This window comes from Vigna angularis, chromosome 2 (assembly GCF_016808095.1).
Source record: "Vigna angularis cultivar LongXiaoDou No.4 chromosome 2, ASM1680809v1, whole genome shotgun sequence".
NCBI lineage: Eukaryota > Viridiplantae > Streptophyta > Magnoliopsida > Fabales > Fabaceae > Vigna > Vigna angularis.
Genome location: NC_068971.1, coordinates 2,560,623 through 2,575,336, shown reverse-complemented (window position 1 = coordinate 2,575,336; position 14,714 = coordinate 2,560,623). Strand labels below are relative to the sequence as shown.

The window sequence follows — 14,714 nt, the reverse complement described above, 5'->3', positions numbered from 1 at the left end:
TACTGTTCTTTCTTTTTGTTTCAACTGAATGTTGATGATTAGCTCTAGACCACGTGATTATCTTTCCCCGTTTCCTATAAAATTTATGCTCTTGATTTCACCGGTTTCATTAGATGTATATGACATGAAAACCTTAACTTGAGGGGAAAGCCATGTCTTTATTGGCATAACATAACAACAACTGGGGAACTCAGCATTGTTGCCAGCATCTCCTCCAACTTCCTTTGGTGGAACGGGCAATGATGAAGCTTTTTTTATTGAATTCTCTGGCTGTATCTGAATTTTTTATTGCGTCATAAATTGTAGCGGTTCTTGGTTTTATTGGTAGTCCTTCGAATCAACCATAGCCAAGAAGAGCATCTTTTTGTTGCAGTTTGACTCTTCATATAGGGTTCTCCTCATAAGGTTCTCCTGTTAAATATAATGAAAATTATATATGGGATTAATCTCCCTGTGTTGAACGCACATAGGGTTTTCTATTTATAATTGAAAAAATATGGACTAAGCCCAAAATACAAATAATAAATAATAACAAACTAACTGAAAGATAAAAGATATAATATTTCTAACACTCCTTCTCAAGCTGGAGCATACAAATTGTATGAACTAAGCTTGAAGTAACTGAACTTGGTTTTGAACTAGATGATTTGTCTTCAAGAGTGTGAGGCAAACAGAGATGGATTATCACATGTCAATGAACAAACAACAGCTTGTGAAACTTCAACTTCAAAAGTGGATGAAAGAAAGCAGTGGAGAAGGAGGCAATAAACACTTCAACTTCAAAAGTGGATTAAGGAGAGCAGCGGAGAAGGAGGCAATAAACACTTCAACTTCAAAAGTGGATTAAGGAGAGCAGCGGAGAAGGAGGCAATAAACACTTCAACTTCAAAAGTGGATTAAGGAGAGCAGCGGAGAAGGAGGCAATAAACGCAGCAGATTTGTGCGGCAAATACAATAAGAAAGGAAGAACAAGGCAAGAACAGCAACACAGAGGCGAAACCCTCTACGGTAGAGCTGGAGGATGACGAAAGCGGAAAAGATAGGACTAGACGCTGGTGCATCAACGGCGGAAACGAAGCACAAAAAAATGCAGAAAGAAGAAGGAGGTCTGAAGATGCGGAAGCATGCGGCGAGAAGAAGACAGACATCGATGGCAGCAATGGCTGCTCTGGAAGGTCTGAACAGAGAGAGGGAGGTTCGGTGAGACGACTGGCATCGGCGCGGTTTGATACCGATGCCGAGAAGGCGACGCGTGATGAACACGCGTCCGAGATTTACCGGAGAGTGGAGGCGCGTGACAGCGCATGTAGACGAGACAAAGACAGCGACCGTCAGGGTTAGGTCGCGCTTGAGGAGACGGCCCAGATCTGTTGTTCACCCGTCGAAACTGTGACGATGGCCGACGGCGTATGGTCGGTAGCAGCAAAGAGTGGCGATCGATTGAGCGGCGACTGGTTCAGAGGAGGCAGTGGTTCCCAGGAGACTTCTCTCTTTGATTCTGGGTGCTGAGATTTAAGAAGAAGAGAAAATGAATCTTATGAAATTTTTAGGGGCTGCCGGCGGCCATGACAGCCGGCCACCGGCAGACAGCAAAGACCACCGAAAGAGATCAGAAAACCTGCTCTGATACCATGTTAAATATAGTGAAAATTATATATGGGATTAATCTCCCTTGTGTTAAACACACATAGGGTTTTCTATTTATAATTGAAAAAATATGGGCTAAGCCCAAAATACAAATAATAAATAATAACAAACTAACTGAAAGATAAAAGATATAATATTTCTAACATCTCCTCATAACCGGTTTAACGACTCTGTTTTTACCTAGTGGCATATTTTTCTAATACATATATACATCATGTATTCTCTTTTTGGTTAATGAATAAAAATGAGTTTCTCTGGATATCTTTCTCTTCTCTTCTTTTTTTTTGTGTCTTGTTTGTACGTGAGACTTAACAAGTGGCACTGTTAGTGGGGACATCAAACGAGACAAAGACTTCTATATTCCTTCACAAAGAAACAATGGCAACGAAATTTCATACTGAGGAGTTCAATATATCAAACGATTTTAGGTTGTGGAAGATCAAGATGAAAACTATCTTAATCCAGCAAGGTTGTGATGAAGCCTTGAAGGGTGAGACCAGTATGTCACCAGTCTTATCACAAGCGGAGAAGAAGAACATGATAGATAAGGTCAGAAGTGTCATTATCTTGTGTCCTGGCAACAAGGCTGTAAAAGAGGTTGCAAAAGAAAGAAGTGCAACCGAAATATGGAAAAAATTTGAGTCATTATACATGAATAGATCTTTAGCCCATAGATTATGCTTGAAATAACAACTTTATTCGTTCAAGATGACAGAGTCAAGATCCATCGAGGAACAACTTGTTGATTTCAATAAGATCATTGATAATCTTGAGAACATTGGGGTAAAACTTGAAGATGAAGATAAAATTGTGATTCTTCTAAATGTTTTGCCTAAAACCTTCGAGCATTTCAAAGATGCCTTACTGTATGGGAAAGATCAAGTGATCACTTTGGAAGAAGTCATCACCTCCATCCAAACCAAGGAGTTTCCGAAACTTCAAGATTCCAAGAATATGGGAGAAGTATGTTTTGGACTTGCAGCCTCGAGAGTAAAGGGGAAGAAGGGAGAAGGAAAATCAAGCAAGGCGAAGCAAGAGGCCAAGAAGCAGGTTCGATACTTTAGACGCCATAAGATATGCCATATTAAGAAGCATTATTCTGAGAAAGGTGTCCAAGACTCTCAGGTGAAAGAAACTGTTGATGTTGCAGAGGCTTTGGGTGCTAGGAATCTGTTGGAGTTTTGGTTGCTTCATCCGATGATTCACAAAAAAGTTGGGTTATGGATTCCGGAAGCACATACCATATATGTCCAATCAAACATTACTTCGAGAATCTTGTTTTGAGGAAGTGTGGAATAGTACTCCTTGGGAACAATAAAGCCTGTAAAGTGCAAGGCATTTAGGTGATTAAACTTAAAATGTTTAATAATCATGAGATGTTGCTGCAAGGAGTGAGTTATGTTCCAGAACTAGAAAGAAATCTGATTTCCTTAAGTGCTTTTGACCTTATGGGATATTCAACAAAGGTTTAGAATGGGTTGATGAAGGTGGCCATAGGAGCTTCTGTAATTGCCAAAGGTAATCGCATTAATGGCTTGTACATCTTGGATGGATCCACGATTATATCTCATGTAGCTATTGCAAGCCAATCCATGGAAGATAAGACAAAATCATGGCATTTGAGGTTGGGCCATATAAGTGAGAAGGGGCTAGTCGAATTGGAGAAACAACAAGTGTTGATGGGTGATAAACTTCATAAATTGGAGTTTTGTGACCTGTGTGTTTTGGGCAAAGCTCATAGAGTGAAATTTGGAGCAAGCAAGCACACTTGCTCAAAACCTTTTGAGTATGTTCATGCAAATTTATGGGGTCCATCCAGGACTCAAACTCATGGAGGAGGATCCTATTTCTTAAGTATTATTGATGATTGCTCAAGAAGGGCATGGGTTTATATCTTGAGAAACAAAATAGAAACATTTCATAAGTTTAAAGATTGTCATACTCAAACTGAAATTCAACATGGATCCAAGTTAAAGGTATTAAGAACTGATAATGGTCTTGAATTTTTCTCTGATATCTTTAATAACTATTATGCTAAACATGGCATTAAGAGACATAAAATTGTGGTTGCAACCACACAACAAATTAGTCTTGCTGAAAGAATGAATAAAACCATTCTTGAAAAGGTTAGGTGCGTGATCTTGAGTGTTAGATTACCCAAGGTATTATAGGGTGAAGTTGTTAACACAACAATATATTTGATAAATAGGAGTCCATCTTTTGCAATAGAGAATAAAACACCAGTGAAAGTCTGGAGTGGTAAACCTGCAAACTACTCAAAGCTAAGGGTGTTTGGAGCTTTGGCTTATGCTCTTGTAAAGAAAGACAAGCTGGAAGCTAGAGTTGAGAAATGTGTGTTTCTCGGGTATGCAAAAGGAGTTAAAGGATACAAATTGTGGAGGATGGATCCATAACCATCCAAATTCATAACTAGCAGAGATGTGATTTTTGATGAAGCAACAAGGATGAAGATGCATACTTTAAATCAGGAACTTGAGAAGGAGAAAACACAATTTGAGATGGAGACTCTTATTGATAAAGCTCAACAAGATCTTGATAATTACCCAGAAAGTTCATCAAATGACACTGAGCACCCAGTTTCGAATCCAAGGGATTTAAATCAAGCCACCAATGACTATCAACTTGTCCACGATAGGGAGAGAATAATCTCCAAACCAACGAGAAGGTTTGGTCAAGTTGATTTAATATGTTATGCTTTGAATACAGCTGAAGAGATAAATGAATAAGATGAACCAAGAAACTTCAAAGAGGCACTTGAGAGTGAACAAAGAAAGTTTTGGTTGTGTGCCATGGAAGAAGAACTTGGAGCACTCAGAAAGAATAACACATGGAGACTTGTAAAGCTACCTAAAGGCCAGAAGGTAATTGGATGCAAATGGATCTTCAAGAAAAAGGGTGGAATTTTGGGGGTTCAAAAGGCTCGATTCAAGTCAAGATTGGTGGCAAAGGGGTTTAACCAAGCCGAAGGTGTGGACAACAATGATATTTTTACACTTATGGTGAAACACTGCCTAGTGAGAATTTTGATGTCAATTGTAAACCAGTTTGATTTATATATGGAGAAGTTGGACATTAAGACTACTTTCGTACATGGAGACTTGGAGGAAACAATCTATATGAGCCAACTGGAAGGATTTGCACTCGATGAAGGGTATGCACCCTGCAAAAATCCTTGCATGGCTTAAAACAGAGTCCCAAGCAGTGGTACAAGAAAATTAATGATTTCTTAATGAAGTTGAATTTCAAGAGATGTAGCTATGATAATTGTGTATACATACTCAAAAAAGGATATCGGTTGTACTTATTGTTGTATGTAGATGATATTTTAGTGACAATAAAAAAGACAAAGGATGATTAATGATATAAAACTTACCCTAAATTTCGAATTCGCGATGAAGGATCTTGGAAATGTTAGTCGAATCCTTGGAGTAGACATCATCAGAGATAAGCTACAATGTACCCTATTTTTGTCTTAGCATAATTATATGAAGAAGGTTGTAGAAAGGTTTAGATGTATAAAAGCTAAACTCGTAAGCACACGTTTAACCTATCACATGAAACTCTCAAAGAGTCAAGACATCATGTTTGATGATGATAGAAAGAAGATGGAATGTATTCTTATGCCCATGGAGTAGGCATCGTTATGTATGGAATGATTTGCACTAGACTAGACATTGCACATGTTGTTAGTGTTGTGAGCAAATTCATACCAAAACTGTTTATACATGTTGGGAAGCCCTAAAGTGGATACTCAGATACTTGAATGGATCTCTAAATTCAGGACTCCTATAAGAGGAAAGCTCATTTTAGATCCATCATTGAAGGCTTTGTTGATGTCGGATGTCCTGATACTAGAAAATCTCTCTCAGGATATGTGTTTACTATGTTTGGAACAACTGTGAGTTGGAAGACAAATTTCCAATTTGTCATAGCTTTGTCCACCACAGAAGCAGAACATAATGCACTGTTGAAGGAGTGAAAGAGGTTTGTGGTTGAAGGGAATGCTCTTTGAACTTAGATTCGAACAGAAGAGTCTTCATATATATTTTGATAGTCAAAAGTACTATCCATCTAGCTAACCATTTTGATAGTCAAAGTACTATCCATCTAGCTAACCACCAAATGTATCATTCGAGGACCAAGCATGTTGATATCAAATTACATTTCTTTAGAGATGTGATTGATTCAGGTGTAATTGAATCAATGAAGATTGGTACTAATGACAACCTAACATATATACAAAACAACCATTGAAGTAGTAAAGATTGCTACTCACGAAAGTGCTAACTAGGAATAAGTTTAAAAAATGCGTAAGTATGATAGGTTTTAGTTGTGTGTGAAATCATGGAAATGATTGTTTTGTACACTTTCTATGAAGTGTTAAGGTGGAGAATTGTTGTAGTTTGACTTTTTATATAGGATTCTTCTTGTAATCGTTTTAACGATTTTGTTTTTATTTATAATATATATATATATATATATATATATATATATATATATATATATATATATATATATATATATATATATATATATATATATATATATATATATATATATATGATATATTCTCTTTTTTGGTTAATGAATAAAGACCAGTTTCCTTGTCAAGCATTTTTTTTCTTCTCTTTTATCTTTTTTTTTGTCTTGTTTATAGTTGAGACGTAACCGTTTTTTTACAAGTTTATATGCCACTACGGATTAGTATGATTTTGTGACCTGTATTGGTTTGTAAACTCATTTTTTTTTTCATTGTAAACATTTACTCCTATGATATATTTTTGATGGTGTTTATGGAGATGTAGTTGACGAAAGTGTTCATTGTCACTCAATATATGTAGGACCACGACCCAACGGTGGAGCTCATTACAAGCTAAATCACATGTGTTAGAAACTGCCGAATCTCAAAAGTTTTGAATACATATTATGACTGCTGTGTCAAATTCGGAAAGCTTTTTGACTATTAATACGTTACATTTCATACTACTCTTTTTATACAATTTTTCATTTCTATAACTCTTCTTTTGATTATACTAATAACATTCCCTAGAAAGTAACGACTTTTTTTATAAATATTGTTGTAAATTGATAGAATTACTCTACCAATTCATGTTTTTTAAAATTACATTAACATTTAAAGCTAAGTTTAATGTTAAATTGAGTATAATACTTTAATCATTTAAACATATAGTAGTTATACATTTAATCATTTTATCATCTAATAGTAATATATTTAATCATTTTAACATCTAATAGTAATAGTAATGGAAAAATCAGTTAAAATTATATACAATGTACAACAATTTAATTTAAATGTTTTTCATTGAATATAAAAACTACTTTTTGTTATTAAATATATGAATAACTAATATACATCGTGGTTTCAATATTTATATAATATAATATTGAAAGGGTAAAGTCATTTTCAATAATGTGAAAACTTATATAATGCACAATTAATATAAATTCATGTGTATATCAATTTTAATTATAATATATATATTGACACCGAAATTCCTTTTATATAATTTAATTAAAGCGTAATTACAATATATAATATCTAATAATATCTAAATAAATCCTTAATAAAGTCTATTGAAATATATGAATAAAAATATTACTATATTTAAGGGCAATTATAATTTTAATATGATTATTTTATCCTTTTTTAAAATTAAGAATAATCGAAAATTATTTTAAAACTCTATTATTTTAATTTGAACATTTTGTTGTGCTCAATATTTAAATTTTATGAAGACTGTTTTATATTAATCTATGTTGAAGAGACTGGTCACAGCTAAATACTTTATATTTAATTTTAGTATATTATCGTTAAATACGAAGTCAATTTTCGGTATTAAATATATTAATAATAAAGTGTAGTATACAGTGTTAATATTTGTATAATATTAAAATGAATAACTCCTTTAAAATATTTAGTTCTTTGTGTAATACTTAAATGCGATGCTTTTTTTGTGTAATACTTGTTTTTTTCTTTATTATGGACAAATAGTTGTATTTAAGGAGGGCAACTGGGCAAGCTAGTTCGACTTGTTACACAATCCTTGGTTGACCTTTTAAAATCCAATTAGGTTATATTAGTTCATCAAACAAAAATAGTCATTACTAATAATCTTGTCATTTTTATAATTTATTTTCAATTTTTTTAATTTTTCATTTTAAATTTGTTTATATATACATAACCTATAAATAAATATTAAAAGTTTTTAATCATTTAAAATATTTTCTAAATTTTTAATTAATTAATGTTTTTAATTAGTTAAATTAAAATAATTATTACATTTATCTACAAAATTATTCTAATATAATTAATAACTGAAATTTAATGTAAGGGTTAATTATTTAAATTATAATTTTATTATATATTTATACATTTAAAAATATAATATAGAAAAGTTAATATCTTTTAAATTATTTTTTATTTTAAATTTAAATTTAAATAAAAATAAGGCAACGAGCTAACCTACATTTTGACCAGTCAAATTGAAAGACTAGATGGACCACACTAAAATGACTTAATGAAATTTTCAACCTGGTCTGTTCTATTTTAGATGGACTAGTGTTGTCAAAAGATATTAGAACCTGTGAGCCAATCTAACCCATTATGGTTCAGGTTGGGTTGGGTTGAGAAAAAATGAAATTTTGATACAAATTAATTTTGAAGTCAATTCACTAAGAGCCCAACTCATCAAGGGTTTGTGTTGAGGAAAGAAAAATGGAAGTTATTGAGGGTTTATATAGTCTAATGGGATAGGGCTTTTAATTTTATTTTTAATTGGTTAGAATTTTTTTAATAATTTGTTGAGGTATTATTATCAATGAAGTGAGGTATTTAATGGTGGAGATGTTATGTTATAGGTGGTTATATTATGAGATGACACTATAAGTAAATTTGAGTTTTCTGACAATTTTTTGTTCTTTCATTAATGAAAGTGTGCAAGAGAGATTATACAAATAATTTTATAATTAATCAGATATTTCTCACACGTGATGACTTAATTATATGGGTTCAATTGCTTTTCTTGTTGGGTTTATGGTCGTAACTATAATATATTATAAAGCTACTAATGAACTTGGAAGAAAGACGTTTGTCTTGTTAAGATATGAATAGGGTGGAAAGTACATGAAATACACACTTGATATTCAGTATAGTATATAGGACACAATAAAATGTGAGTGTCCTTTTAATATGAAGGGCAAACCAAATTATAATAGAGAGATGGGTATTGAAGGTTATATGCAAATATCATAACCATAATTTGGCACAGAGTTTAGTTTGTCACCCTTTTATTGGGAGGTTAAATATCATTAAACAATCATAACTTATTGATATGACTAAGTATTAAGTGAAGCATATAAATATTTTATTGTCTCTAAAAGAAAATAATGATTGTAACGTCACAACAATCAAGCAATTGTAATGTCACAACAATCAAGCAATTGTATAATGCAATGTATACTTACAAATGATAATTGAGAGGGTCAATAATTGAATTGCAGCAGGTAATGATGATGTTAGATTGTGATAAATGCACTAATTAGAGTAAATGTGTCGATGAATATGAGGTGATAAGTGACATCTTTGGACACATCATGATGTAGTGAAATTGTTGAATGCATTTAATGTTGTTTTCGTGATGAATACGATATACAAAACCAACAAATACCGATTGTCATTGCTTAAGATAGTTGGGAGTGACATCTATAGAGTTGACCTTCTTAGCAGTCTTTTCATTCTTATCAAGTAAATGGGAAAATAATCTCACTTGGGTTTTAGAAAGGTTTAGAGGAATTTTTTTTTTACATATAAGAGTGGTCTACAGATCATTATTAATGATAGAGACTTAACTTTGATTAATTTCATTGATACTGTATGACTTGAATGTTATAATCTCATATGTCTTCTACATTCTGAAAATTGTGGAAGTAAAGTGCAAAATGTTAGAGGATTCTGTTGAGACATGAGATGTCATGATGGAAGTATGGAAAAATGTCATGGATCGTGAACAAAAGTCAATGTTTACTGACTATGTTGATCGCCTTCATTATGCTTGTAGTTCATGACCTTTATCTTTGAATATGTGAATCAGACTTGGATTATTCCGTATAAGACATACTTTTTAAAGACGTGGACAAACCGAGTTATGTATTTAGGAAATACAACATCAAATAGGTATGTTTTAAAGTTATTTTATTTAATTGTTTTTTGTTATATATTGTATGATATTTTTCATGTTATTTGTATTATAGTTGAGCTTGCTCATTGGAGTCAAGAGAAAGTATTGGGAAGTAGTATAAAAGACATTTGTTTGTATAGGGGTACTATTTAGAATGTCATAATCCTGTAAAATAATTAGATAAAGGCGTCATTTGAAAAAGTATTGATTTTGTGAGTGATGCTTTTAAAGGACCCAAATATAAAAGATTGGTTGGACGAGTACTGAGATATGTGTTCGAAAATGAACATATGGTTTGCATTGTGCTTATGAATTAGCATGATATGACCCTTGGATGATTCCTCTGGCTGATATTCATATCATGTGGATTAAATTGAGCTTTTTAAATATTGTATCAAATGAATCACATCCAAAGTTATGCATTCAACGTGAACTTAATATGGTGCAAAAATGTTTCAAATAAGTTGACATTAGAAGAAAAGTAGACATTAAACAGAAGTTACTTGAAATTGTTTGTCTTTCTATGACATTTATGGTACCTTCATTGCATAAACTTAAAACGAATGTTGCACACAAGGGTAAACTTCACCAAACTGAAAGGTCTACAAAGCGTGAACCCTCATATTTTGAGCACATTGACACCTTGTATTCCATCCATGAAACTTCATCTCAAAAAAATCAAATACAATCTAAGGCTAAATATGTGCAACAGAGGAGAGTACTCATGTTAGATTAGTTTTATCTTATTTGTCACCCTTATATTATCAATGTTGTTAATGTCTTTATTGATAATCATTGTGGTTATAGATGCATTGTTACTTCGTTGGGACTGAGTGCAGAGTCATGATCCATTATCTGACATGTCATGTTTAAAGAACTAAGTTAGTGACATGATGAATACGCAACACTAATGAGAAGGTATGATCAATTAGAAGAACTAAGAAACTTATTATGTCTTACTTTTTTCTTTCAAAATAATTTGTTTCATTACTTACTGGCTAATATGGACAAATGAGTAATTATACTAAATATTGACTATGTTATTACTAATCGATATAATATTATTTTAGTTTATGTCACATAATTAAAATTATACAATATATTCACTATGTAGTTAATTGTCTTTCAACATCAACATTAATTAACATGTATTGAACACATTTATAAATTTTCTAAATCAAATTTCAAAATATTATGAATTTCTAAATTGGATATTGAAATCAGCATGTAAACGAAAAAATTTATGACCAAATCAGTATGTAAACGAAAAAAAGTAAAAGTACAAAAGGGAAATAAAAATGTAAATATCTCTAGATAAAAAACATAACATGTAGTTAGATATGCGGACTGGGTTCAGCAAGCTTTGGGCACAAGAATAGCCTAACAAAAAAGCCCTATCCCATTGGACTATATAAACCCTCCGTAACTTCAATTTTCATTTCCTCAGCACGAACCCTGGGTCGAAACCCTAGCTCTCAGCAGCGATGCAGATATTCGTGAAAACCCTTACGGGGAAGACAATCACCCTTGAGGTGGAGTCTTCTGACACCATTGATAATGTCAAGGCCAAGATCCAGGACAAGGAGGGCATCCCACCAGATCAGCAGCGTCTCATCTTCGCAGGAAAGCAGCTTGAGGACGGTCGCACCCTCGCCGACTACAACATCCAGAAAGAGTCCACTCTCCACCTCGTCCTCCGTCTCCGCGGTGGCGCTAAGAAGCGCAAGAAGAAGACCTATACCAAGCCTAAGAAGATCAAGCACAAGCACAAGAAGGTGAAGCTCGCTGTCTTGCAGTTCTATAAGGTTGACGATTCCGGAAAGGTGCAGAGGCTCCGCAAGGAGTGCCCCAACGCTGAGTGCGGTGCTGGAACCTTCATGGCTAACCATTTTGATCGCCACTACTGCGGCAAGTGCGGTCTCACTTATGTATACCAGAAGGCGGATGCCTAATTTCTTGTTTTGTTCGTTTAGTGATGCGACGTTTTTAATTAAATTTTTATCAAATACTTTATCGATTTGGATTACCTATTATTTGCATACATATTTTGTTAATTCCATTGAAGTAGTTCGTATCAAATTGCTATGGTGGTTTATTGTTCTATGATATATCGGGAGTGTGGTATAATAAATGGATGTTGTAGGTTGAGATTGGAAAATCCTGTTTATGCCTTTAGGGTGTTTGATTAATTGTTTGAGTTGTGATTTAGGTGTTCATGGAACTTTATTTCTGATATCTGGTTCTGCTGATTCTAGACATTCTGTTGCTTTCTTAATTTGATAATTGTTGATGCCAGGCAAGCTTTTGGTGGGTTTCGTTGATAATTTGTACCCAGTGTAAGCTTTCTGCATAAGTTCTGCTTTGATTGATGCTTTTTCCATTTACATTATAAAGTTACTACTTGTGAAAATTTGATATTTTGTCAATAGTTGGCGTTGGTTCTTAGTGCTATTACTAAGAGAAAGTAATATGTTTTACCTTATTTTTTAGTGATATTATGTTTGATTCGTTTGATTTCCCGAAGAGTGATGTAATGCAAATGTAGAAGATTGTGTCGGACTGTGTTGGAAGAGCAGGTTTAAATTACTATTATAAACAAAATATTATGCCCCAGCTGGAAGAAGTTAAAACTTTTTAAATGTCTGGTTATGGTTAACTAATTTCGCTTGAACCTGGTAAATTTTTGTTTGCTATTTTTATTTGGTGAAATTTTATTTTAATGCCTTGAATTGATTCTTCGTTTGCTATGAATAGTTTCTTATTATTTTTGTTATGCTAAAACATGTGTTTTTTTGTGCTTACTTGTATGTTTGTATCACTTTGCTATGAATTTGGTTGAGATTTTTTGTTGGGTTGGATTGTTGTTGGTGTTGTTTTGTTTGGGTTTAAATGTGTTAGTGTGGTTCTCCTAATAGGAACACTGATTGAACTTTAGCAATTAAGCTGTTTGCCTAGAAAACTAGGTTTGTATGCGATAATTTTTTGTTTTCTGATTTATCTGCCAAAGTTTTCAAAGTGTGGCTGTTTGATTTTAGTTTGCCTGTGTATTTTCAGGCAGTTTTTATTTGTTTGTGAGGGAGGCACTGTGTAAACGTTGTCTAAGTTTGTTAATGAGTTTAAAGACTGTTCCATGAGCTATGTGCCTATAATGTTGCAATAGTATAATTTGTTATAAAAAATATTGTATTTAATCGTAAATAATAATATAGTATTTTCAAGCGTAATTAATTATATTTTTAATAATTATATCGTGAAGATTTGTTATTATTTCTATATATATTTTATCGTAACTTATCAATAACTCAAAACTAGTTAGTTTTGATAGAATCTTTTAATAATACAAGCAGAAAACTATTTACCATTGTACACCCTTAAATGTTTTTAAAAGGAAGTTAAATATTATGTTGAAACCGAAACTAATATATCTGAAATATATTTTTATTTTATATATTTAAAATCTATAGCAGTTAATAATAAAGAATAGTTTTCGTAATTAAAAAGTAATTAAGAGTATTAGAAGAAAATAATAATGGATTCAAATTTATTTGAAATTAAAAGTCGAGAAATTTAATTCAGTTGAAAACATGCTTTGTAGACATCAAATTAGTTTATGGAAATTTAACAATTAAATTAAACTTGATTATACAATCATTTTTTTTCCCATTAATTGTTAACAGATTGAACGAACAATCTATGACTATCTTAATTTGTTTTTATGTTATTTTTTATTTGAATACCAAAATATTGCCAAAATCTTAATTAAAATATTTCAAACTTTACAACTATTTAATAAAAAAAATTAAAATAATTTTTTTATCGGTGTTTACTTGTTATAAAATTGATCATAAATTATTTTTAACTCTCAAAACCCGAATACCCTTACATGGATAAAAACAAAACTAATATTATATGTGCATTTATATATATAATAAAGCTGTGATTTTTTCTTCAAAAGCTTAAGATTAAATGGGTTGGGAAGTTCAGCTGAAACAGAGCTCCTAGGACTATTTAAACCCTCCATATCATTCTTTCTCCTTTTAGTCAGAAACCCTTGGAAACCCTAGCAGCTGCAATGCAGATATTCGTGAAAACCCTTACGGGGAAGACAATCACCCTTGAGGTGGAGTCTTCTGACACCATTGACAATGTCAAGGCCAAGATCCAGGACAAGGAGGGCATCCCACCAGATCAGCAACGTCTCATCTTCGCAGGAAAACAGCTCGAGGACGGTCGCACCCTCGCCGACTACAACATCCAGAAAGAGTCCACTCTCCACCTCGTCCTCCGTCTCCGCGGTGGCGCCAAGAAGCGCAAGAAGAAGACCTATACCAAACCTAAGAAGATCAAGCACAAGCACAAGAAGGTGAAGCTCGCTGTCTTGCAGTTCTATAAGGTTGACGATTCCGGAAAGGTGCAGAGGCTTCGCAAGGAGTGCCCCAACGCTGAGTGCGGTGCTGGAACCTTCATGGCTAACCATTTTGATCGCCACTACTGCGGCAAGTGCGGTCTCACTTATGTATACCAGAAGGCGGATGCCTAATTTCGTGTTTTGTTCGTTTAGTGATGCGACGTTTTTAATTAAATTTTTATCAAATACTTTATCGATTTGGATTACCTATTATTCACATACATATTTTTGTTAAGTAGTTTGTATCAAATTGCTATGGTGGTTTATTGTTCTATGATATGTCGGGAGTGTGATATAATAAATGGTTGTTGTAGGTTGAAATTGGAAAATCCTGTTTATGCCTTTAGGATGTTTGATGAATTGTTTGAGTTGTGATTTAGGTTTTCATGGAACTTTATTTCTGTTATCTGATTCTGCTGATTCTTGACATTCTGTTGCTT

The 14,714-nt window shown here is 33.0% G+C and overlaps 1 protein-coding gene across 1 annotated transcript; it reads left to right on the top strand.

The window, feature by feature from the left end:
* The first annotated feature begins 11,292 nt into the window (after nucleotides 1–11,292).
* Nucleotides 11,293–14,406, top strand: LOC108329200 (polyubiquitin-like). The gene is made up of 2 exons (XM_017563295.2): nucleotides 11,293–11,815; nucleotides 13,879–14,406. The coding sequence occupies exons 1-2, from the start codon at nucleotides 11,351–11,353 to the stop codon at nucleotides 14,404–14,406; spliced, it is 993 nt and encodes a 330-aa protein (XP_017418784.2). The 5' UTR covers nucleotides 11,293–11,350.
* The last annotated feature ends 308 nt before the right edge of the window (nucleotides 14,407–14,714 follow it).

Coding starts and splice junctions, on each gene's coding strand:
- LOC108329200 (XM_017563295.2), top strand. CDS start 11,351: ATGCAGATATTCGTGAAAACCCTTACGGGGAAGACAATCACCCTTGAG. Junction 11,816..13,878: donor TATACCAGAAGGCGGATGCC/TAATTTCTTGTT, acceptor AGGACTATTTAA/ACCCTCCATATCATTCTTTC.